General features: G+C 49.2%; 1 protein-coding gene across 4 annotated transcripts in view; it reads right to left on the bottom strand.

The window, feature by feature from the left end:
• Positions 1–25,331, bottom strand: part of LOC137531733 (CD48 antigen-like) — a 276,111-nt gene that overhangs the window by 64,872 nt on the left and 185,908 nt on the right. For 3 of the 4 annotated variants that reach the window (XM_068251692.1, XM_068251695.1, XM_068251693.1), the window contains one exon: positions 23,228–23,332. The exons of the other annotated variant lie outside the window; for it this stretch is intronic. In XM_068251692.1, the coding sequence (XP_068107793.1) occupies positions 23,228–23,332 (105 nt within the window). The remainder of the gene's footprint in view (positions 1–23,227; positions 23,333–25,331) is intronic. 4 annotated transcript variants of the gene reach the window in all.

Below are 25,331 nucleotides of genomic sequence, written 5' to 3'. Positions count from 1 at the left end.
GGGTGGTTTTTTTGTACCTCAAAATCTTACTAAGCTAGAGAAAGGGGCGTTGTCTTCATTGCAGCAGGATGTGTCCATCACCATCCACCCTGCCGATAAGGGTGGGGCTGTGGTGGTGATGGACACAAACATGTATGTGGCAGAGATTATGAGACAGTTATCTGACCAGGGAGTTTATCAGCCCATACCAGGAGATCCGCTTGTGTGGATCCGCAAGAAAGTAGATGACCTCCTGACTGACGCTCTTGAGAAGGGTATCATAGACCAGGGACTTTTTAAGTTTCTTAGGGAAGACTACCCGGTGACACCAAAATTATACACCCTCCCTAAAATTCACAAGTGTTTAATGAATCCTCCTGGCCGACCCATTGTGGCTGGTGTTGGCTCAATTTTTGTACCTTTGGCCAAATTTTTGGATTCTATTCTTCAGCCATTAGTCCAGGCCACCCCTTCATACCTGAGAGATACTTCTATGTTTTTGGAGAAGTTGAGTGGTGTCACACTCCCTGGGGAGGATGTCCTCCTGGTGACCTTTGACGTTGAGAGCCTCTACACCTCCATCCCGCATGATGGGGGTGTGGAGGCCGTAGACTGGTTTCTCATGACTCGTACAGATCTGACGGTTCAGCAGAGGATGTTTTGCACTAGGCTATTACAGGTTGTACTTCAATGTAACTATTTTGAGTTTGGGGGACAGTTCTACTTACAGCTACGTGGGACCGCCATGGGGTCGAACGTGGCTCCCTCCTATGCAAATTTATACATGGGCCTCTATGAAGAGGCCTTTGTTTATGGTAATTCCCTGTTCCACCAGCATTCATTATGCTGGTGGCGTTTTATTGACGATATCTTTTGCATTTGGAGGGGGCCCCGTTCGACCCTTTTGGATTTTGTGACTCAGATGCATGACTCGTGTCCCTTTATACGACTGACGTCCCACCATGATCCAGTGTCTATTTCGTTTTTGGATACGTTGGTCATCAGGGTGGGTGACCGACTCTCCACTGACCTTTATATCAAGGATACTGATCGCAACTCACTTTTACATTATAGAAGTTTTCACCCAACAGGTACCAAAAACAGCATTCCACTTAGCCAGTTGGGTAGGGTGGACAAAATAGTCAGTGACAAGTCTAGATGTGGTTTCCAGAGAGAACAAATGACGTTGAAGTTCCGCAGGAGGGGCTATCCCCCATCTACGTTTGTGCCTCGTGTTGGTGGGAGGCGGAGACAGATTGGCCCACGCATTCCTTTTGTGTCGACCTTCAGTGCCTGCAGTGACGCAGTATCGCGAGTGATCCGCAGGCACTGGAGGATCCTCACTGAGGGATTTCCATTTGTTCCTGAATTTCGTTTTCCCCCCATTATGTCGTTTAAAAGGGCACCGACGATCCGTGACAAATTGACCCACAAAAATGCACAGGTCAGCAGCAAACATGCTGGTATGTTTCCATGCCTGGGATGCCATATGTGTGGGATGGTGCTTAAAGGCAACAGATTCACACATCCATCCCAAGGCACAACTTTTTTTCTTAATCGACGATATACGTGTGATTCCAGTTTTGTGGTCTACTTACTCAAGTGCCCTTGTGGCCTTGGGTATGTGGGTATGACTACCCAGCGGTTGAAGGACCGTATTTCGTCCCATAAGTCTGCGATCCGTAATAAAGTGCGGGGTCAGTCTGTCTCCGAACATTTTGCCTTAAAGGGACACTCAGTGTCGCAGTTGAGGGTGACAGTTATTGATTCTGTCCCCGTCAACTGGCAAGGGGGTAATAGAGAAACGGCATTATTGAAAAGAGAGGCAGCTTGGATTAGAAAGCTGGACACGTTAGAACCTAAGGGTATGAATCGGGAGTACGATCTGGGTTTTTGTGTCCATAACCGTTAACTTAATATCAGCTGTGTGATATTCTTATTACCTTGCCTTTTTCACCATCATTGTATTAATGTATAATATTTTGTGATGTTGCTATTTTCATATACTTATTGCTCTTTTGTGTTTTTAGGTTCCCCTGGGTGGTGTGTATGGCCGTCCTGATTGAGGTTTCTTCTGGGTGGTATGTATAGCCATCCTGACACATGGTGTGACATTGATCCATTTGCCTGACATATTTTTACATTTTAATTTTTGGGTTACTTTTTTCCTTTTTTCCTTTTTATATGTGTAGTTCTCCATACTTTTATATTTTTCTTAAGTTTTGGGCTTTTGATTTTTGTATCCGGCGTGCGCCTTGTCCTAAGTCGGGATATTCACGTTCTTGTATGCCTTTTCGTTTGATATGTCCTGTGTCCACAGTATTTATTTTGTGGCCGGACTTTTTTTCACGTTTTTATGGCGACAAGTGGCGTTTCCTGGGCTGTGGACTGGGCGCACGCATAGCATCTAGCCGCTGAGCCCGATTGTGTACACTCAGGCTTGTTGCCTAGTGACCATCGGACTCTGCGTGTTAAGTGGAGGTTTCTTCCGGTTGTTCCGGAAGTTCGGGCCTTTTGATGGAGCGCAGTGTTGCGCTCCATCGATACGCGTGGCGCCTCCCCCCTGCGTGCTGCCGCTGCTTGATGGATGCGGCGCACGGGGAGGAAGGGTGATGACGTTGTTGGAGGCCGGCTCCCATTGCGCGTGTCTTGATTGTCGTTTGCTGCAGGTGACAGGTAAATGGAAGTTATGTCTCCCCAATGTGATTTGCATATTAAGTTGTCTGTTCCCCATCAGGTCCGCCATGTTACACCCCGCCCAGCAGGACACCGATTGGTGTTTTTAGTGGGGGAGGGATACTTAAGGACACATGTAGTGGTGTTATTTGTAGGCTATTGCAATTTGAGAAAGGGCTATGCCCGAAACAGCGTCTGTCTTGCTGAAGCCATGTTTGTGTGATTAAAAGAGCTTATTGATACTATTCATCTCCAGTGGTGCCGGTCTTACTTGTGATTGGACTGTTGTTGGTCTCTAATGGCACAGAGGCCTTGACCGTGGCACACATCAAGTTTACTTCATTATTGGTGCTCCTCCTAAAAATTTTTGTTCCCACTGGATAACAACAGCAGCACCTACCTCTCTGACTCCTTCTCCTCCAACGCATCTCAAAGCTGTACCTCATCCGGAAACGCGAACCCAGCACCAGCAGCAGTAGGATCGTGGAAGCAGTGCAGCACAGCTGTTGGCATGCGTCAGCAAGCGTTGCTGAAGCTGATCTGCCTTGGGGATAAGCAGCACACAGGGGAGGAAATTTGGAGGGGAATAAAGGAACAGACGGATTTGTGGCTGGCACCGCTGGACCTGAAACCGGGCATGGTTGTGTGTGATAATGGGAGTAATCTCATTCGCGCTTTAAGGTTGGCTAAGCTGACACACATCCCTTGCCTGGCGCACGTGATGAACCTAGTAGTTCAGCGGTTCCTGAAGACATACCCAGGCGTGGCCGATCTTCTGTTGAAGGTGCGATGAGTGGCCAAACATTGTAGAAATTCAAGTACTGCTTCGGGGGCACTCGCCAAGATGCAGGAGCGCTTCAATCTCCCCCACCATCGCTTGCTGTGTGATGTCCCTACGCGCTGGAATTCTACGCTGCACATGCTAGCCCGCTTTTGCGAGCAGAAGAGTGCAGTGGTCCAGTACATGACGGCGCAGTACCGAGGCGCATCCGGACAGCTGCCAAGCTTCCGTGGATCCGATTGGGCCAACATGTTGGACCTCTGCCAAGTCCTCCAAACTTTTGAGCAATCCACGTTGCTTGTGAGCAGTGACAACTCTTCAGTCAGCATTACCATACCACTGCTGTGTTTACTGAAGAGGTCAATGTTGAAAATCAAGGAAACAGCTGTCATGATGCAACTGGGGGAATCTGAAGGAGAAAACGATCAGCGTGATGGTACCAACATCAGGCCATCCGCCTCAGGAAACGCTGGCCCCAGCAGCTATGACGAAGAAGAGGAGGAGGAACAGCTGGAGTTGGAGCAGGAGTTTCCTGCCACCACTGACGAGGGCCAGAGCGGTGCACGTTGGACTTCCACAATTCAGCGCGAATGGTCAGCAGAAACAGACCAGGAAGAAGGTGACGACTATGATGCATCACAACAACTATCACAACGCTCACAAGAGGATGATGAGGATTCTGGTAGGACTCTGGCACACATGGCTCAATTCATGCTAGACTGCATTGAACGCGACCCACGCATTGTGCGCATTCTGGACAACACCAATTACTGGGTTTATACCCTTCTGGATCCACGGTACAAACACAATGTTCCAAAAGTGCTTGAAGAAAGAGTCAGACAGGTCAAAATGGAAGAATACCAGCAGGCCCTTGTGGAGACTTTAGAGAGGAGATTGACATCCTCCCCCTCCTCTAGCCAGTTGTACGCCGACAGACTGACTTCCGCAAACCCAGGACGACCAGGAGGGCAGCAAACAACACAAGCCGCAGCTAGTGCCCAAAAGGGAATGGTATCGGCAGTGTCCTTGGAGTGGGAAAATTTTCTGACACCCATGCAGCAGCAGCCCACTGAACAGCAAGCGTGCAGATCCACCTCCAACACCGATCGCCTGGAGAAGATGGTCAAGGACTACATGTCAGATGGTGTAGCTGTGTCTAACAATCCATCTGCACCCTTCAACTATTGGGTATCGAAGCTAGACACCTGGCACGAACTGGCAATGTACGCAATAGAGGTGCTGGCTTGCCCGGCAGCCAGCGTTATGTCGGAACGCTGTTTCAGTGCTGCCGGAGGCATCGTCACAGATCGGCGTATCCGCCTCTCCACAGAAAATGCAGACCGTCTGACTCAAATTAAAATGAATCAATCCTGGATTGGAAACGACTACGCAACACTCCAGGACCCCAACCAAGTAACATGACCAATGAACATCTGGGATGGTTTAGCGTTTCCGGTCCTTGTTTATTGAACCTCTCATCTGTATTACATTTATGACTGCATGGTGGCAAAAAGCATTGCTGCTATATCCGCACGCTTTTTGTCCTCATGCAAGGCCTGGGTTGTTGTGTCTCAAAGCGTGGCCTTCTCCTCCTGCGCCTCCTCCTGTTCCATCATGTCTGCTGCTGCTGGGTTAGCGTTGCCGCGTGGTCCCTGTTTATTGAACCTCTTATCTTTATTACATTTATGGCTGCATGGCGGTACAAAGCATGCTATCCGCACGCTTCTTGTCCTCATGCAAGGCCTGGGTTGTTGTGTCTCAAAGCGTGGCCTTCTCCTCCTGCGCCTCCTCCTGTTCCATCACGTCTGCTGCTGCTGGATTAGCGTTGCCGCGTGGTCCCTGTTTATTGAACCTCTTATCTTTATTACATTTATGGCTGCATGGCGGTACAAAGCATGCTATCCGCACGCTTCTTGTCCTCATGCAAGGCCTGGGTTGTTGTGTCTCACAAAGCGTGGCCTTCTCCTCCTGCGCCTCCTCCTGTTCCATCACGTGTGCTGCTGCTGCTGCTGCTGGGTTAGCGTTACCGGTCCCTGTTTATGGAACCTCTTATCTTTATTACATTTATGACTGCATGGCGGTAAAAAGCATGCTATCCGCACGCTTCTTGTCCTCATGCAAGGCCTGGGTTGTTGTGTCTCACAAAGCGTGGCCTTCTCCTCCTGCGCCTCCTCCTGTTCCATCACGTCTGCTGCTGTTGGGTTAGCGTTGCCGCGTGGTCCCTGTTTATTGAACCTCTTATCTTTATTACATTTATGACTGCATGGCGGTACAAAGCATGCTATCCGCACGCTTCTTGTCCTCATGCAAGGCCTGGGTTGTTGTGTCTCAAAAAGCGTGGCCTTCTCCTCCTGCGCCTCCTCCTGTTCTATCACGTGTGCTGCTGCTGGTGCTGGCTGGGTTAGCGTTACCGGTCCCTTTTCCTGGAACCTCTTCTCTGTATTACATTTATGACTGCATGGCGACAAAAAGCATGTTACCTGTGCAAAGAAACATGACATTTTCCACATTTAAAAGACAGTTTTTCCTTTGAAACTTTACAATCAATTTTCTCAAAAACTATAAGCTCTTTTTCAAATATTTTTTTCCTCTTGTACCCACTCCCAAGGTGCACATACCCTGCTAATTTGGGGTATGTAGCATGTAAGGAAGCTTTACAAAGCACGAAAGTTCGGGTCCCCATTGACTTCAATTATGTTCGGAGTTCGGCGCGAACACCCGAACATCGCGGCGATGTTCGGCGAAAGTTCTCGAACCCGAACATCTAGGTGTTCGCCCAACACTACAGCTGACCAGCCGGTCGGCTGACATCAGAGGAGACTCACGGCGCTCCGGATTGGCTGATTGTTGTGGGCGCGGCCGTGGGGTCTCCTCTGCTTCATAAGCTTTCACTGTTCACTCGCAACTTGCCTGCTGTTGCGAATACTCAAGTGTTAGCGCTCAGACCTAAGATAGTATCCGGTGTGCTTTGATCTGGGAGGAAACCAGGGATTTTACACAAGACTAGGATTATTGTATTACTGTATTTTGATATTCTGTGTATGACTCTGGCTACCCTCTGACTCTGCTTTGCTTATCGTTTCTGTACTTCTGCCCATCTGACTCTGTTGCTGGTATCCACCAGCTTCTCTGGTGAGGTTTTGTCAAACTATTCAGTTACTGTGTTCTAATAGTACCCACCAGCTCCTCTGGTGAGGTTTTGTCAAACTATTCAGTTACTGTGTACCAATAGTGCCCACCAGCTCCTCTGGTGAGGTATAGCTAAACTATTCTGTTACTGTTGCACCAAGCACTACATACTTTGTATTCTGCCAGCTATACTTGTATTATTGGTGATACTTCAGATCACCACATAATCAGTTATAGCGTCTGTATTATTGGTGATTCTGCAGATCACACATAATCAGACGTCTGTGTTGCCACACCAATCGTTACAGAACAGCTGACCAAAAAATTATGGAGACACTGTGCAATCGGGTTGAACTTTTGACCACGACCGTTAACGATCTCATCAAGACGGTTAACATACAGAAAACCCAGATTGACCAATTGGCTGAGACAGTTAACCATCTTAAAGGTCCTAATGCACAAGTGTCCTCTCCTCTAGTTATTGAGCCCAGGATGCCCCCTCCTGAAAGATTCTCGGGGCATCGCTCTGATTTTCGAAACTTCAAGCACCGGTGCTTATCATATTTTGAGTTACGGGCAGTATCTTCAGGTACAGAGAGTCAGAATGTCACTTTTTTAAAGACCTTATTAACTGGGGATTCCCAGTCCTGGGCCTACAGTCTCCCCGAGGGTAGTGAGGCTTTGGCCTCTGTGCAGGATTTCTTTAAAGCGATGGCAGTTATATATGACGATCCCGATTTGGCTACAACATCTGAGAGGAAACTTAAGACTCTCAGACAAGGGCATAGCCCTGTCGAGACTTACGCAGCTGAATTTAGAAGGTGGGCAGTATCAGCCAGATGGGGGCAGTCTGCGCTGCTGGATTGTTTCCTGATGGGATTGTCTGATGCTGTAGCCGATTTGATGTTAGGTCACCCTGAGCCTAAGTCCTTGGATGAGGCTATATCCTTGGCAATCAAGATTGATCGGCGAGTTCGCTACCAAAAGCAAACTCGGGGTAAAATCCCAGGGAGAATCGCTCCTGGTATTTTTTCACCTCCTGTTCCTTCCCCTCCACCTCTGGATGAGCCAATGCAGATTGGACAGACCAAACTCTCGGAGGTTGAAAAGAACAGGAGACGTGCTGAGAAACTCTGTCTGTATTGTGCAGAGAAAGGACATATAGGGCTTGATTCACAAAGCGGTGCAAACTGTTTAGCACGGGTGTGCTAAACAGTTAGCACGTGAAGTGCCATTCGCGGACTTTTGCGCGCGCAAAGTGCCGCGATTCACACGATCGCGGACCTTGCGCGCAAAAGTCCACGATCGCGCGAATCGTGGCACTTTGCGTGCACAAAAGTCCGCGAATGGCACTTCACGTGCTAACTGTTTAGCACACCCGTGCTAAACAGTTTGCACCGCTTTGTGAATCAGGCCCATAGTGTCAAATTGTCCCAGAAAGGCAGAAAACTCTATCGCCTAGGTGTAGCTGGAGGTACTACCCTAGGCAATTAAATCTTACCTCTAAAAAACAATCGTTTACTTCTCCCGTGTTCTATTGCCTGGGAGGGTCAGGTTCATTCCACCCAGGCCTTTATAGACTTGGGTTCTGCAGTTAATGTGATGGCCTACGATTTTGCCGTTAAATTTGGTTTTCCTCTCCTTTCTGTGGGACGCCAGGTGGCGGTTACCGCAATGGATGATTCACCATTGCAGGGGAAACAACCACTTATTCAGACTCCTGTGTTAACATGTCAGCTAGGAGTGTTGCATATGGAACAAATACAGTTCCTGGTTCTTAAAATGTTCACCGCCACTGTAATTCTTGGTATGCCATGGCTAAAGAAACACTCCCCTCAAATCGACTGGAGTTCCAGACAACTGTTGAGTTGGTCCTCCTACTGTCGTCATCATTGTTTGGAGAAAGTCATTATAGGCGCTACCGAGATTCAAGTGGAGGGAGGGTCATCACAGTCCTCTGATGCCCCTGACATTGAGACCTGGGAAAATTGGGCATCTGTCTTGAACCCTTTTCAGCAGGAGGTTCCCGAAGGGAAATCAGATGGGGTTCTGTTTGTACCACTCCAGTTCAGATTTCAAATTCTACATGTTTTCCACGCCCATAAGAATGCAGGTCACCCAGGTATTGCCCGCACGCAGTAGTTGCCGGACAGATGTGTCTGGTGGCCCTCTTTTGTCTCTGACTGTAAGGACTTTGTTGGAACCTGTTCTGTTTGTGCCAGGAGTAAGTCATCTAGACGGGCTCCTGTGGGTACACTACAGTCATTACCGGTGCCTGAGCAGCCATGGACTCACCTGTCCATGGACTTTGTGGGTGAATTGCCCAGATCTGATGGGAAAACAGTCATATGGGTGGTAGTCGATAGGTTCAGTAAGATGGCCCATTTCGTTCCCTTGGACGGACTCCCCTCTGCACAGGAACTGGCAGAGCTCTTCATTCACCACATTTTCAGATTGCATGGCATCCAAGAGAGTGTGGTGTCAGATAGGGGAGTCCAGTTTGTTTCCAAGTTCTGGAGGGCCTTTTGTCATCATTTACTGTAGGTATGAATCTATCGTTTTCCTCCGGCTACTACCCACAGACTAATGGGCAGACCGAAAGGGTTAACCAGTCCTTAGAACAGTTCCTTAGGTGCTATGTGGCGGATGCCCAGATGGATTGGGTCAAGTTCTTACCCTTTGCAGAATTTGCCCATAATAATTTGAAGTGTGCTTCCTCGGGGTTCTCCCCATTTCAGGTTGTAACGGGGAGATCACCTAAGTTTTACCCACTGCCCGTGGTGTCATCTCCTTTCCCGGCTCTGGAGGAGTGGCAGGGAACTTTAAAGGAGATCTGGGGTATGGTCAGGAGAAATCTTAAGAAGGCCTTTGCTACCCAGAAAAAGCAGGCAGATAAGAGACGATCTGTAGAGTGGGTCTTTTCACCAGGTGATATGGTGTGGGTGTCTACTCGACATTTAGCTTTGAAGCAGCCCTCTGCAAAACTGGGTCCCAGATTGTTACCTATGTCATTTCACTTCCGCCCTCAAATCGTTCCATGTGTCCCTCTTGAAGCCTGCTGTGCATGTGGATTCCTCTCCCCCCCCCCCCCCCCCCCGATGGTGATTGATGGGGAACCCGAGTAGATGAGATAGAGCAGATATTGGATTCTCGGGTAGTGCGTAACTCCCTACAGTACCTTGTACACTGTAGAGGGTATGGCCCAGAGGAGAGATCTTGGGTGCCGGCTTGTCGCATGCATGCAGAGGAACTTAGGGAAGAGTTTCATAAGTTGCATCCTGACAGTCCAGGTGGATCGTGTCCGGAGTCCACGCCTCAGGGGGGGGGGTTCTGTAACATCCGCAGTAATGGCGGCTGCGGGCACGCAGGGTGTCTCCGCAGCCGACTTGCATTCCTGTTCAGGGACTTCGCCCGTGCCTCTGGCGTCTAGTATGCCGAGGACGGGTTTGTCTTTTGCACATAGGGTCGCAGTATCGCGCGGGCGCGCGCGGAGACAGGACCTTTATGCGGGGAGGAGGCGCGTCGGCTGACGTCAGAGGAGACTCACGGCGCTCCGGATTGGCTGATTGTTGTGGGTGCGGCCGTGGGGTCTCCTCTGCTTCATAAGCCTTCACTGTTCACTCGCAACTTGTCTGCTGTTGCGAATACTCACGTGTTAGCGCTCAGACCTAAGATAGTATCCGGTATGCTTTGATCTGGGAGGAAAACAGGGATTTCACACAAGACTTGGATTATTGTATTACTGTATTTTGATATTCTGTGTATGACTCTGGCTACCCTCTGACTCTGCTCTTGCTTATCGTTTCCAGGGGCAAACCCAGGATTTTCAAGGGGGGGATTCCTGAAAGGGGTCCCTCAGCCACGCACAATACAGTATAATAATATGGTAGGCCATCATGCTAGGTACACATAATGCAATTTCTCGTCCAACTGACAGGATCTGACAATTATTTCCTAAATGTCCGATCTGCTCCCGATTGACAACAGTATAGATCAGGAGCAGTTCGGATACAAATAATAATGAGGACAGCTGACATTGCTAAGGAAGGGGAAAGTGAAGCATTCACCTAGTAGGTGAACAGGGCTGTGCTCATACTTGACTCTGAGTTTCCCAGAGCTGCTCCACAATCTGTATACACACTGCTGCTACATCCAAAGTCAACTGTAGTAGGGAAAGAAAGGGGGCGGTGCTGTGAGCTGCAGGATGCCTGCAGATATTCTGGTGTCTTAATTTATGCCTGTCTCCAGACACTGCACTGGTCTGAGGGGGGATTCTGGGCACCTGTAATCCCCCCCTGCGTTTGCCTATGGTTTCTGTACTTCTGCCCATCTGACTCTGTTGCTGAACCCTGCCTGATATCTTACTACTCTCTTGCCTGCCGATTCTGTACTGTACCTGCCCGCCTGTTACTGATCCTAACCTGTCTGACATTTCTACTCACCAGTGAGCCCTTGTCACTGGTGAGGTGCTCTTCTAATAGTACCCACCAGCTCCTCTGGTGAGCTTTTATCAAACTATTCAGTTACTGTGTTCTAATAGTACCCACCAGCTCCTGTATTATTGGTGATTCTGCAGATCGCACATAATCAGACGTCTGTGTTGCTACACCAATCGTTACACATCCCTAATTATAATGCAAAAGTGGGGATCCAGCCAAATGTATAACCTGCCTGTGGAAGAAAAGAGCACCCTTCTGTCAGGTGTGGCTGTGTGATAGATTTCAGACTCTGTGGTGTCATTCTCCAGTGCTGTAACCCTTCATAGACTGCTCCTGCAAGCTCTACTTCCTGCCAGTGTCCTATTTATCTAATACAGTGACTGAGCCAGTGGCCGGATGCAGAAGTTGTGGCAGCAACCAGTGATGAGGCTCACAGTTTTGAGCCTGCAGTTGTCAATATGAGCAGCATCAGATGAGGACATTGGGGAGGACCAGTCAGCAGTCACAGTGCCGTGCAGTCAGCTATAGTTTTTTTCTTTTTTCCTTTCCTTTTCCCTTTCTTTCCTTCCTTTTTTTAATATTTCCCTAGAGTTCATCTTTAATGACTGTAGTATGTATGCCTCCATGCAGGGGCGGACTGACCATTAGGGCACTCGGGCAAGGACCGAGGGCCCGTGGTCAGGGGGGGGGGGGGCACCCCCCGCCAGAGAACCCTGAGCAGGAGGGGAGACAGCCAGTGAAGGAGGGCGATGGGCATAGCAGCGGAGAAGGGGGGAAGCCCCCCTTCCTGGTTCTCCCCTCCATAATCTGCAAAGTGTCGCACAGCTGGAAGCGGCTCACAGCGGGCGGAGACTTACCGCTGTTCAGCCACCGGAGGGAGCGCTGATCTGTGTGCCGCTAGTGTGGGCTTGAGATGCCCAGACTAGCGGCACACAGATCAGCGCTCCCTCCGGTGGCTGAACAGCGGTAAGTCTCCGCCCGCTGTCAGCCGCTTCCAGCTGTGCGACACTTTGCAGATTACGGAGGAGAGAGCCAGGAAGGGGGGCCCCAAGGTGAGAGAAGGGGGGGAAACTTCCCCCCTTCTCCGCTGCTATGCCCATCTCCCTCCTTCACTGGCTGTCTCCCCTCCTGGAGACACAAGCCTGGCTGCATATACTGGGGGCACTTACAGACAGGGGCGTAGGGCCTGTGGTCGCAACGGTCGCCTCGGCGACCGGGCCCGGCTCCTGAAGAGGCGGGGGAGGGGCCCGGGGGGCCCATGTCCGTTTGGACTCGTTGGGAGGGGACTTATTGGGAGGGGGGAGCTGCAGCCGTGGGGAGGGCAGTCCGACCTCTCCCCGGGCCCCCCCTCCCCCTCAGATGCAGAGTGCGCAGCGCACGGAAGCGCTGTAGGCAGAACTCACCTGCCTGCGTTCCAAGCGCCGCTGGTCTCCTCCCGCTCTGCATAGATCTGCTGTTACACACTGCTTCCGGCTAAACAGGAAGCAGTGTGTAACAACATCTATACAGAGCGGGAGGAGACCAGCGGCGCAGGGCCGGAGGTGAGTTCCGCCTACAGCGCTTCCGTGCCTATCCGGGGGGGCAGCTACCTACTCTAACCTATCCTGGGGGGCCAGCTACCTACCTAACCTATCCTGGGGGGCCAGCTACCTACCTAACCTATCCTGGGGGGCCAGCTACCTACCTAACCTATCCTGGGGGGCCAGCTACCTACCTAACCTATCCTGGGGGGCCAGCTACCTACCTAACCTATCCTGGGGGGCCAGCTACCTACCTAACCTATCCTGGGGGGCCAGCTACCTACCTAACCTATCCTGGGGGGCCAGCTACCTACCTAACCTATCCTGGGGGGCCAGCTACCTACCTAACCTATCCTGGGGGGCCAGCTACCTACCTAACCTATCCTGGGGGGCAGCTACCTACTCTAACCTATCCGGGGGGGCAGCTACCTACTCTAACCTATCCTGGGGGCCAGCTACCTACCTAACCTATCCTGGGGGGCCAGCTACCTACCTAACCTATCCTGGGGGGCCAGCTACCTACCTAACCTATCCTGGGGGGCCAGCTACCTACCTAACCTATCCTGGGGGGCCAGCTACCTACCTAACCTATCCTGGGGGGCCAGCTACCTACCTAACCTATCCTGGGGGGCAGCTACCTACTCTAACCTATCCGGGGGGGCAGATACCTACTCTAACCTATCCTGGGGGCCAGCTACCTACCTAACCTATCCTGGGGGGCCAGCTACCTACCTAACCTATCCTGGGGGGCCAGCTACCTACCTAACCTATCCTGGGGGGCCAGCTACCTACCTAATCTATCCTGGGGGGCAGCTACCTAACCTATCCTGGGGGGCACCTACCTCATCTAACCTATACTGGGGGGCAGCTACCTAATCTAACCTATACTGGGGGGCACCTACCTATCTAACCTGGGGGCACTTAATTGTCTAACCTGTATTCGGGGCACCTAGCTAGCCTATACAGGTGGCAACTATACTGGCTACCTATATTGGAGGCACCTACCTAACTAACCTATACTGGGGGCACCTACCTATCTAACCTATGCTGGGGGCAACTATTCTGGCTACCTATATTAGAGGCACCCACCTAGCTAACCTGTACTGGCGGCGCCTGCCTATCTAACCTATACTGGGGGCAACTATACTGGCTACCTATGCTGGAGGCACCTACCTGGCTAACCTATACCGGGGGCAACTATACTGGCGTACCTATGCCTGGCTACCTATACTGGGGGGACCTATAGCTGGCTATAGGGATTCGGATATGTGTGTGCGTCGGGTGTTGCCGGGGGAGGGGGGCTGTTGTTGCCGTGGGGGGGGGGGGGGGCCCACATCCAGATTCCGCATCGGGGCCCAGAGGTTTGTAGCTACGCCACTGCTTACAGACCTGGCTATACTGGGGAGACCTATACACCTGGCTGCATATACTGGGGAAACCTATACACCTGGCTGCATATACTGGGGGCACCTATACACCTGGCTACTTATACTGGGGAGACCTATACATCTGGCTGCATATACTGGGGGCACCTATACACCTGGCTGCATATACTGGGGGCACCTATACACCTGGCTGCATATACTGGGGGCACCTATACACCTGGCTGCATATACTGGGGGCACTTATACACCTGGCTGCATATACTGGGGGCACCTATACACCTGGCTACATATACTGGGGAGACCTATACACCTGGCTGCATATACTGGGAAGACCTATACACCTGGCTGCATATACTGGGGAGACCTATACACCTGGCTGCATATACTGGGGGCACCTATACACTTGGCTGCATATACTGGGGAGACCTATACACCTGGCTGCATATACTGGCGGCACCTATACACCTGGCTGCATATACTGGAGAGACCTATACACCTGGCTACATATACTGGGGAGACCTATACACCTGGCTGCATATACTGGGGGCACCTATACACCTGGCTGCATATACTGGGGGCACCTATACACCTGGCTGCATATACTGGGGGCACCTATACACCTGGCTGCATATACTGGGGAGACCTATACACCTGGCTGCATATACTGGGGGCACGTATACACCTGACTACATATACTGGGGCACCAATAGACCTGGCTGTATATACTGGGGGCACCTATAGACCTGGCTGTATATACTGGGGACACCTATAGACCTGGCTATACTGGGGACACCTATAGACCTGGCTACATATACTGGGGACACCTAAAGACCTGGCTATCTATACAGGAGACACCTATAGACCTGGCTATCTGTACTGGGGACACCTATAGGCCTGGCTACCTATTCTGGAGACACCTGTAGACCTGGCTACCTATACTGGGGACACCTATAGACCTGGCTATCTTAACTGGGGACATTTATAGACCTGGCTATCTTAAATGGGGACATCTATAGACCTGGTTATCTATTCTGGGGACACCTGTAGATTAGGCTACTTATACTGGGGACACCTATAGACCTGTATACCTGCACTGGGAAAACCTATAGACCTGGATACTTCCACTGGGGATACCTTTTGACCTAGTTACCTATACTGGGGGCACCTATTTTGGGGGAACTGCTGCCAGATTAACTATTTTTGGGGAACTGCTGCTGCCAGATTAAGTGTATTTTGAGAAACAGCTGCCAGATTATGTGTATTTTTGGGGAACCGCTGCCAGATTGTGTATAATGGGGGAACTGCTGCTTCCAGATTCTGTGTATTTTGGGGGAACCACTGCTGTTACATGTATTTTTGGTGATCCGCTGCCAGATTACGCATATTTTGGGGAGCCGCTGCCAAATTATGTGTATTTGGGGGAACCGCTGCTGCCAGATAACGTCTATTTTGGGGGAACGACTGCCATATTATCTGTATTTTGGAGGAACCTCTGCCAAATTGCATGGATTTTTGCTGAAATGCTGTCAGATTACATGTATTTTGGGGGGAAACAATATGGCAGAGTTCAAACTTCCCCGGCAGACCTTTTACACCACTGCTAAGGTCATGTATATTTTGCCCCACCCATGACCACGCCCACATTCTGTTGCGTGACCACACCCATTTTTTGGCGCGCCGCGCTGTGCACGCCGCAGGGGTTTTTGTCAGTGTACAATATCACAATATAACATATTTACTGTTGTCAGTAAATTATTATATCTTAGTCTGTAAAAATATAACGTGAAAGGTGGGAAACACTGGTATGGGGGCCCCATAATCTCCTATTGCCCGGGGGCCCCATGAGTTGTCAGTCCGCTCCTGCCTCCATGTCAAGCAGTTAAAGATGAGCAGAACAGAACACACATGTGATCCTCAGTGCATTTTATCTGACTACAATTTCAGCTTAGTATTTGCATACATTGTTAGACACAGACAACATACGATATTGAACATGTGCTTAGATGCAATTTGCAAGTTCTCCTCACACAAAATCTGGCCAATCACTTTGCTATCTGCAAAACAAAGTGAAAGTATGCAGCTATTATTTAGTGATTATTCAATTAATAATATCACTGTTTGTGTCTAGTGATGAGCAGAAATTACGCTATTCGGTAATTACACATCGTAATTTGCAATTACGCATCGTAATCGTAATGCAAAATTTGCGGATTATGCATAAAAAAATGCGCATGGAAACGTAATTGCTACCCGTAATTACGCAAGTTAGCGTAATTCATGCAAAATTTAATTTGCGTTATGTAGTGGCTCCATAGACTTAAATGGCAGGTGAACGGTCGCCGACTTATTAAAGAAGCCCCCTTACATGCTAGAAACACCAAATTTGCAGGACAGTGGGTACAAGAGGATTTTTTTTTCAAAAAAACCTTATAGTTTTTGAGAAAAATCTAAAATTTAAAGTTCTTGTGCAGAGTGTGGGAAATGTTTTGGCCGCCGACTTTAGCGGTTAATAGCAAAGCCCACAAAGCGGTTAATAGCAAAGCCCCCGTAAGTGCTAGAAACACCAAATTTGCTGAGTATGTTAAGAAGAACAGTGGGAAAAAGAGGGGGAAAAAAATCGATTTTAAAGTTCTTCTTAACATACTTTGCAAATTTGGTGTTTCTAGCACTTACGGGGGCTTTGTTAGTAACGGCTAAAGTCGGTGGCCGATAAAACATTTCTCACACTCTGCACGAGAACTTTAAAATCGATTTTCTCAAAAACTATAAGGTCTTTTTGAAATTTTCTCTTGTACCTACTGTCCTCCTCCACATACCCCCATTTGGTCTCTACAGCATGTAAGGGGGCTTTGCTATTAACCACTAAATTCGTCAGCCAGTGACTTTAATGTCAAAAAATGCAAATAGATGCAATTTTTTTACGCATGTATGTGTAAGCTATGCGTAATTGTATAATTACAGGCATTATGAAGATTCACAATCATAGTATGCTGTAATTGCAATTATGCAATGCATAATTGCAAAAAATTATGCAAAATTGCACATAATCATAATTGACTCATTAACCTCCTTGCCGGTTATCCCGAACACAGTTCGGGGTAACCTGCGCAGGGGGATTTCTCAGGCCCCGCTGGGCCGATTTGCATAATTTTTTTTTCCTACACGCAGCTAGCACTTTGCTAGCTGTGTGTAGTACGCGATCGCCGCCGCTCGCCGCCGATTCGCCGCTACCCGCCGAGCCGCCCCCCCCCCCCGCCCCAGACCCCTGCGCAGCCTGGCCAATCAGTGCCAGGCAGCGCTAAGGGGCGGATCGGGGTTCCCTCTGACGTCACGACGTCCATGACGTCGGTGACGTCATCCCGCCCGGTCGCCATGGCGACCGGGGAAGCCCTGCAGGAAATCCCGTTCTCAACGGGATTTCCTGCATAGGTAGGAGGATGCCGCCGCTCAGCGGCTATCATGTAGCGAGCCCTGGGCTCGCTACATGATTTATAAAAAAATTTTTAAAAAAGTGCGGCGCTGCCTCCTTGCCGGATTTTTTAGACCGGCAAGGAGGTTAAAGAGAACCTAAACTGAGAGGGATATAGATGTTTCCTTTTAAACAATGCCAGCCCTGCTGATCTCTTTGGCTGCAGTAATGGCTGAAACACCTGAAACAAGCATATGGCTAATCCAGTCTGACTTCAGTCCGAGCACCTGATCTGCATGCTTGTTCAGGGGCTGTGGCTGAAAGTGTTAGAGACACAGGATCAGCAGGAGAGTAAGGTAACTGGTATTATTTTAAAAGGAAAAATCCATATCCTTCTCAGTTTAGGTTTCCTTTAAAAACACCACAGTTTGTGTATTTAAATAGAAATACTGAATGTAACTAAAAGGACCACTATAGTAAAAATGTAAATACATGTAAACACATAACAAATAAGCAGAATGTTTCTTCCAGAGTAAAATGAGCTATAAATTACTTTCATCCTATATTGCTGTCACTTACAGTAGTTAGTAGAAAACTGATATAATTGAGTAGTCCACCTCCTCATGGGGGTTTCCCAGTATTTCATTTATTCTTTACAAAATCACTCCCTGGAAAGTCTCTATATAAAGATGCAGATTCACCATGAGGAGATGGGCTAGTCCAGGGCCAGATTACCAACCAGGCAACAAAAGCAGTCGATTGGGGCCCCTTTCAGAGTCAAAGGGGCCCCATCAGCACATAGACCAGCCCTCGCCATCCTGACAGCGGTGGCTGGATAGTATAATGGTTAAAGGGACTCTGAGCAGTGCAGTAACTATGGAAAGATGCATATCATTTTAAAGCTATCTTTCTCCTCTTTCCATTGATATATAAACCGCCCTATGCCATTTAGTTTTCGAAATTTTCGTGATCAAAATCGCGGCCACGACAATTTCGATTGCAAAAATAGCGAAAACTAAAAGGCATAGGGCGGCGCTTTATATATCATTGGAAAGAGGAGAAAGAGAGCTTTAAAATGATATGCATCTTTCCATAGTTACATTGTATTACACAGGACGACTTTTCTCCAAAGTCGGCAGCTCGATTCAGCACAATGCAATGAAATATAAGGAACTGAGGGGGATATAATTACAAACATCATGCTGGTAGGTGTGAGGATGTAATTATTTAGTTGTGGGTATGCTTAAAGGCATACCCACAGGCACTGCTCGGAGTCCCTTTGAGGCCTAGTGCACACCAGAGCGGTTCGGCTGCAGTTTGCGATCCGCTTGCGGGTGCGGATCTGCTAGGGTAATGTATTTCAATGGGCTGGTGCACACCAGAGCGGAAGGCGTTTTGCAGGAACGCATACTCCCGGGCTGCTGCAGATTTTGGATTGCGGATGCGTTTCTGCCTCAATGTTAAGTATAGGAAAAACGCAAACCGCTCTGAAAAACGGCACTTCAGAGTGGTTTGCCAGGCGTTTTTTGTTACAGTAGCTGTTCAGTAACAGCTTTACTGTAACAATACATGAAATCTACTATACCCAAACCGCTACACAAAACCGCAAAACGCTAGCTGAAACGCTGCAGAAAAAGAAGAAAAAGCGTTTCAAAATCTGCTAGCATTTTGCGGATCTGCTAGCGGTTTTTGGTGTGCACTAGGCCTATGGGTTTGAATCTCGGCTCTGCCTGTTCAGTAAACCAGCACCTATTCAGTAGGAGACCTTGGGCAAGTCTCTCTGACACTGCTACTGCCTATAGGGTGCGTCCTAGTGGCTGCAGCTCTGGAGCTTTGAGTCCGCCAGGAGAAAAGAGCGATATAAATGTTATTTGTCTTGTCTTGTCTTGTCAAATGATGCCGTGCGCTGCTGATTGTCTTCAGAGCCAGGCTCTCCTCCTAGGTCCCCCTCCTGCTACTGTGCACTCTGCCACTGCCCACTCCTCCCTCCCTTCCCACATAGAACCACAGCTGCAGCAAGAATGATAGCAGCAGGTGGCAAACACTCACTCACCTATCCATGATCCAAGCGATAGAGATCCCGTCATCTGAAACCCATCTGTCTCTTCTACAGTGCAGCCGCTCGTTCTGGACTTCCTGATTCTCAGATCAGACAGGAAGTAGGAAGTAGTAATAGTAGTAGTAACAGAGCGGCGGCACTCTAGAGGAGACAAATGGGCTCCGGATGATGGGACCTCTATTGCTTGGATCGCAATAGGTGAATGTGAGTCATCTGGTGCTGTCATTCTCCCCCACTGCGGCTGCCTTCTCTGCTGGACTATCGTATTTACTGGGATGGAGGCTGCATGGTGGCTGTCTAGTTTGGGAGGAAATCAGTTGTTCGGTGGTGGGGGTGGTTATGTAATTCTGTCTGGGGAATGGCTTCCGGTTTGGTGGTGTCCAGAGCTTTCTGCTATTGCCAGGCTGGAGATGCAGGGGGAAAGTGCTGCTGCTGTGATATCTGGCGCCCTCTTCACAGGGGTGCCCCAGCCCCTGAGTGCAAATGTCCCAGCCATTCATCTCTCACTCTGCATTTTGCCACTGCTATTCCCTGCATTGTGCACCCACAGAGGAAAGCGGGCTGTTGCCCATAGCAACCAGTAGCTCGGCTGCCCCAGTGTGTGCGGCATGTTGCTGTGCAGCTGCATCTTCTGATTCTAATACGACATGATGGGGGGGCCAAAATCAGTTACTTTGCTTAGGGCCCCATTTAGCCTTAATCCGGCTCTGGGCTAGTCCACTACCTGTCAGTTCTATCAGATTACTACTACCTACTGTAAGTGACAGCAACATACTAGGGTTGCAACGGTGTGAAATTCCACGATATCATAACTGCCTAAAACACTACCACGGTATGACGGTATTACGGTATTATATAATTATTTGGACTCTGAGCCCCCCCCCCCCTTACATTAAATAATGTTCCCACCCACCCCAGTGCGGGGGGTGCCCCACTCTCTCGGCATACATATGATTAAGCCACCGGGAGATTTGGGGCACTGGATAAAACTGTAAAAAGACTCACCCTGTTCCTGCAAAAGTCCTGGTGGTGTTAGAGAGGTGTAATAGGTAGGTAATAGATGGCCGTAGCATAGGTAGCCAGGGATAGGTGTAGCCAACAGTAGGCGGCCGCAGCATAGGTAAACAAGGATAGGTGTAGCCAGTAGTAGGTGGCCGCAGCATAGGTAACCAGGTATAGGTGTAGCCAGTAGTAGGTGTCCGCAGCATAGGTAACCAGGGATAGGTGTAGCCAGTAGTAGGTGGCCGCAGCATAGGTAGCCAGGGATAGGTGTAGCCAGTAGCAGGTGGCCGCAGCATAGGTAACCAGAGATAGGTGTAGCCAGTAGTAGGTGGCTGCAGCATAGGTAGCCATGGATAGGTGGTGTAGCCAGTAGTGGTTGGCCGCAGCATAGGTAGCCAGGGATAGGTGTAGCCATTAGCAGGTGGCCGCAGCATAGGTAGTCAGGGATATGTGTAGCCATGATAGGTGCCCGCAGTATAGAGATCTTTAGGGGAGGGGGGATGCAGCGGCGGGGGTTACAAATACTGACTTGCCAGTGGGTCCTGCATGTGTGTACTGTCTTCATTATTCTTCCTGTTCTTGCGTTCCATCTCCTTGTAACTGTTTCAGGGAAATAGGGATGCAAGAACAGGAAGGAGAAAGAAGCCAGTAAACGCATGGAGGACCCGCCGGCAAGTGAGTATTTATTTATCCCCGCCACTGTTCGTGCGCCAGCCACTATGTTGCATCCCCGCCACCACATCGCCCCTCCCCCGAACAATTGTGCATCGTATCAAACCGCGGTATACCGTCATACTGGTATATCGCGGCAACCCTAAAAGGAGAAAGATTATTTATAGCACATTTTACTCTAGGAGGCATGTACTTTTTATTTATGTGTTTTCATGTATTTAAAATTTTTCAACTTTTTTGCAACAATGGTCCTTTAATGAATACAAATGTTTACATATTAATTAATCAATTATTTAGTAATATTTAGTGATCATTGTAAAATATTTCCTCATTTATATTCTTAGAGATCAGTTGCAAATCAGAACAATACTCCTTAACCTCCCTAGCTCAGCTCGTCCAGAGACGCCGGAGGGTGCCGCTCAGGCCCCAGCGGGACGATTTTAATAAAAAAATTTTAAAAAACACTTTGCTTGCTGCGTGTTGTAGACGATCGCCGCCGATGCGCCGCTATCCGCCACGTAACGAGCGCCCCCCCGACCCCGTGCGCTGCCTGGCCAATCAGTGCCAGGCAGCGCTGAGGGGTGGATCGGGACTCCCTATGACGTCACAACGTCGTTGACGTCGATGACGTCATTCCGGTCGTCGCTATAGCAACGGGGGAAGCCCTGACGGAGATCCCGTTCAGAACGGGATCTCCTGACGGCCATCATCGCCGGCGGCGATCGGAAGGGTGGGTGGGATTCCGCTGGGAGGGGGGTATCATGTAGCTAGCGCTAGGCTAGCTACATGATTTAAAAAGAAAATTAAGTTTAAAAAACCATGCGCAGCCGTGCAGCTGCGCATTATCAGAGCGCCAGGGAGGTTAAATCTGTAAAAAGTAGTAAAGAACAGTGTTGTCCACAATGTAAAATATTCTAAGGTTTACTATTAGAACACTTTTAATTAGTTACATAATAATCTGACTGATGACGGATTTTTAAAGGGGAACTGAAGTAAGAGGTATACGGAGGCTGCCATATTTATTTCCTTTTAATCAATACCAGTTGCCTGGCAGCCTTGCTGGTCTATTTCTCTGCAGTAGTATCTGAATAACACCAGAAACAAGCATGCAGCTAGTCTTGTCAGATCTGACTTTAAAGTCTGAAACACCTGAACTGCTGCATGCTTGTTCAGGGGCTATGGCTAATAGTATTAGAGGCAGAGGATCAGCAGGGCTGCCAGGCAACTGGTATAGCTTAAAAGGAAATAAACATGGCAGCCTCCATATACCTCTCTCTTCAGTTCCCCTTTAAGAAAGCTAACTAAACTAAGTGGCAAGGAACATTACTTTCACAAAATAAAGTTATTTTGTGAGGGTTACCTCTAAAAATGGGCAGTTGACTGGTCCCATCTGTTTACAATGGGAGTTCAGTGGTCTTGAAAAATCCCTAATTGCCGGGTTCCCCGCCTCAGGATGGAACACCAACTTTTCTATGTAGATACTTCCATCTGTTTACAATCTGGTGCTCCCGGGCCACTAGTGACTACAGTAATGCTAGATCCACACTAGGCACGATTGCAGGACGGAGCCTGCAGTCCATGATCCTAGCGGTCCATGATCCTAGCCAAGGGAACGCAAACGGATCAATGCTGCCTTTTTTACAGCATAAGTTTTCGATCCGTTTGGGTGGGTTTTTTTTGGGCTGAGGGGGTAGCAGGCAGAATGGGGTGGCAGCGGTCGGCGTGGAGGGGGGGCACCCCTCCTCACCTGGGTCCCCCCTCCCCGCTACCCCCTCCAGCTACATGCCACAAAAATGTAATGTATAGCAGCGGCGAGCGGGGAGCGTACCTCCTTCTCCTACTACTTCCTCTGCTCGCCGCATCACTGCCTGCAATGCCGCCCTCTATACTACTTAAGTGTAAACAAATATACCTGCAGGCCAGCGGTATGACAACCTCATAGTGTAATGGCATTAGTGGTACACGTGCCAGGTTGCCATGGCAATGCATCTTGTGCTATGCCACCATGGTTCTGTGTTTGTAATCACAATTACATTCATTAATTGAATAATTGCAGGTACATTGTAAAGGTCACTTTTTTTGTAAGGAAAGTAGGTAATTTTTTCTTGAAAGGACAATGTGTAATTTTCATAACAGGTATACTGTAACAAAGATTTAGAATAGAGAATAAAAATACCTTTATTTGATTTTTTCTTTGTTTTATAGAGAAACCAGAACAGAAGCATCACTGGCACTATTACCAAAGCCAAAAGTCCATAATAACCATAATGACTGCGCTGACCTGTAATGAGAAAGGTACAGTACAGTACATTCCAATGAACTGGAGATGCTGACACAATCAGTCTAATCAACTAAAACTCAGAGACAGTGTCCTCTTACTGATCACTTAAGCTTTGGATGTGCTTTACATGCTTTAAGCAATAGCAAAATAACCAATAGTTGCACCTGGATGCAGAGCTCTGTTTAAACTGCCACAAAGCGCTAGATTGCTTTCCTATGGAATGAATGGCGTGCATGGGTGCATGAAGTGGATTTTTGAGAGTGTGGGCATGCTGATACATTTTTGAAGCTCCTATGGTGTTTTAATGGTTTTATACAGTGCTTTGATACACACTCTTGATTATTTTGTTCACAATAAAGTAATTTTTGATACTGACAAGTGAGGCCTGGTTTAACTTTTTTCATGTTGTGGTGGTTATAGCAGATTGAATATCTGAGTTGAAGGCCCACACATAATTGAAATCGCTGCCTGGAGAGTGCAATTTCCTGCCATAACTTTTCCTCTTCACGCTCCTCCACAGCTTGATCCACCACTCTACACACGGCACGCTCCAGGAAGTAAGCGTAGGGGATCAAGTCTGATGGTGCCTTCACTGCGACTCACCAGGTTGGTCACCTCCTCAAACGGCCGCATGAGCCTGGATGCATTTCACATCAGTGTCCAGTTGTTGGGCCACAACATCCCCATCACCCCAGATTGTGTACTTCTACTGAAATTGTAGAGGTGCTGGGTGACGGCTTTCTCCTGTTCTAGCAGGCGAGAGAACATGAGCAGGATCTAATTCCAGCGAGTCGGGCTACCACATATCAAGCGTCTCACCGGCAAGTTGTTTCTCCGCTGAATGTCTGCAAAGCGTGCCATGGCCGTGTAAGACCGCCTGAAATGCCCACACAACTTCCTGGCCTGCTTCAGGACGTCCTCTAAGCCTCAGTACTTTGACACAAATCTTTGAATGACTAGATTCAGCACATGTGCCATGCAGGGTACATGTGTCAGCTTTCCCAAATTCAAAGCGGAAAGGAGATTGCTGCCGTTGTCACACACCACGTTGCCGATCTCCAGCTGGTGCGGGGTCAGCCACTGATCCACCTGTTTGTTAAGAGCAGCCAGGAGAGCTGCTCTAGTGTGACTCTCGGCTTTGAGGCAAGACATGTCTAAGATGGCGTGACACCGTCGTACCTGGCATGCAGCATAGGCCCCATGGGGAGTTGGGGAGATGCGGCTGTGTAGCTGGAGAGGAGATTGCGGCACCAGCCAAGGAGGAGGAGGATGACGACAGTGAAGAGGATGTAGCAGGCGGAGAGGAGGTGGCAGGAGGCCTGCCTGCAAGCCGTGGAGGTGTTACAAGTTGGTCCGCTGCAGAGCCACATACTCCCTGCTTGCCATCGGTCACCAGGTTGACCCAATGGGCTGTGTAAGTAATGTAGCGGCCCTTACTGTGCTTGGCAGACCAGGCATTCGTGGTCAGGTGGACCCTTGACCCAACGCTGTGTGCCAGAGATGACACCACTTGCCTCTCCACTTCACGGTGCAGTTTGGGTATCGCCTTTTCAGAGAAATAATTGCGGCCTGGCATCTTCCACTGCGGTGTCCCAATGGCCACAAATTTACGGAAGGCCTCAGAGTCCACCAGCTTGTATGGTAACAGCTGGCGAGCTAACAGTTCTGCCACGCCAGCTGTCAGACGCCGGGCAAGGGGGTGACTGGCAGAAATTGGCTTCTTCCGCTCAAAGATTTCCTTCACGGACACCTGGCTGCTGTGGGCAGAGGAGCAGGAACCGCTCAAGGTCAGAGGCGGAGTGGAGGAGGGTGGCTGTGAAGGTGCAAGGGAGAAAGCGGCTGAAGACGCTGCAGTGAAGGAGGAAGAGGAGAAGGAGGGTGGTTTGTCTTTTGTGTGCTGCTTTTCCTTAGGTGCTCTTCCCATTGCAGTTTGTGCCTTTTCTCCAGGTGCCTTCGTAAGGCACTTGTCCCTACGTGAGTGTTGGCCTTTCCACGACTC

This window comes from Hyperolius riggenbachi, chromosome 9 (assembly GCF_040937935.1).
Source record: "Hyperolius riggenbachi isolate aHypRig1 chromosome 9, aHypRig1.pri, whole genome shotgun sequence".
Lineage (NCBI taxonomy): Eukaryota > Metazoa > Chordata > Amphibia > Anura > Hyperoliidae > Hyperolius > Hyperolius riggenbachi.
This window is presented reverse-complemented; position numbering and strand designations above follow the sequence as displayed.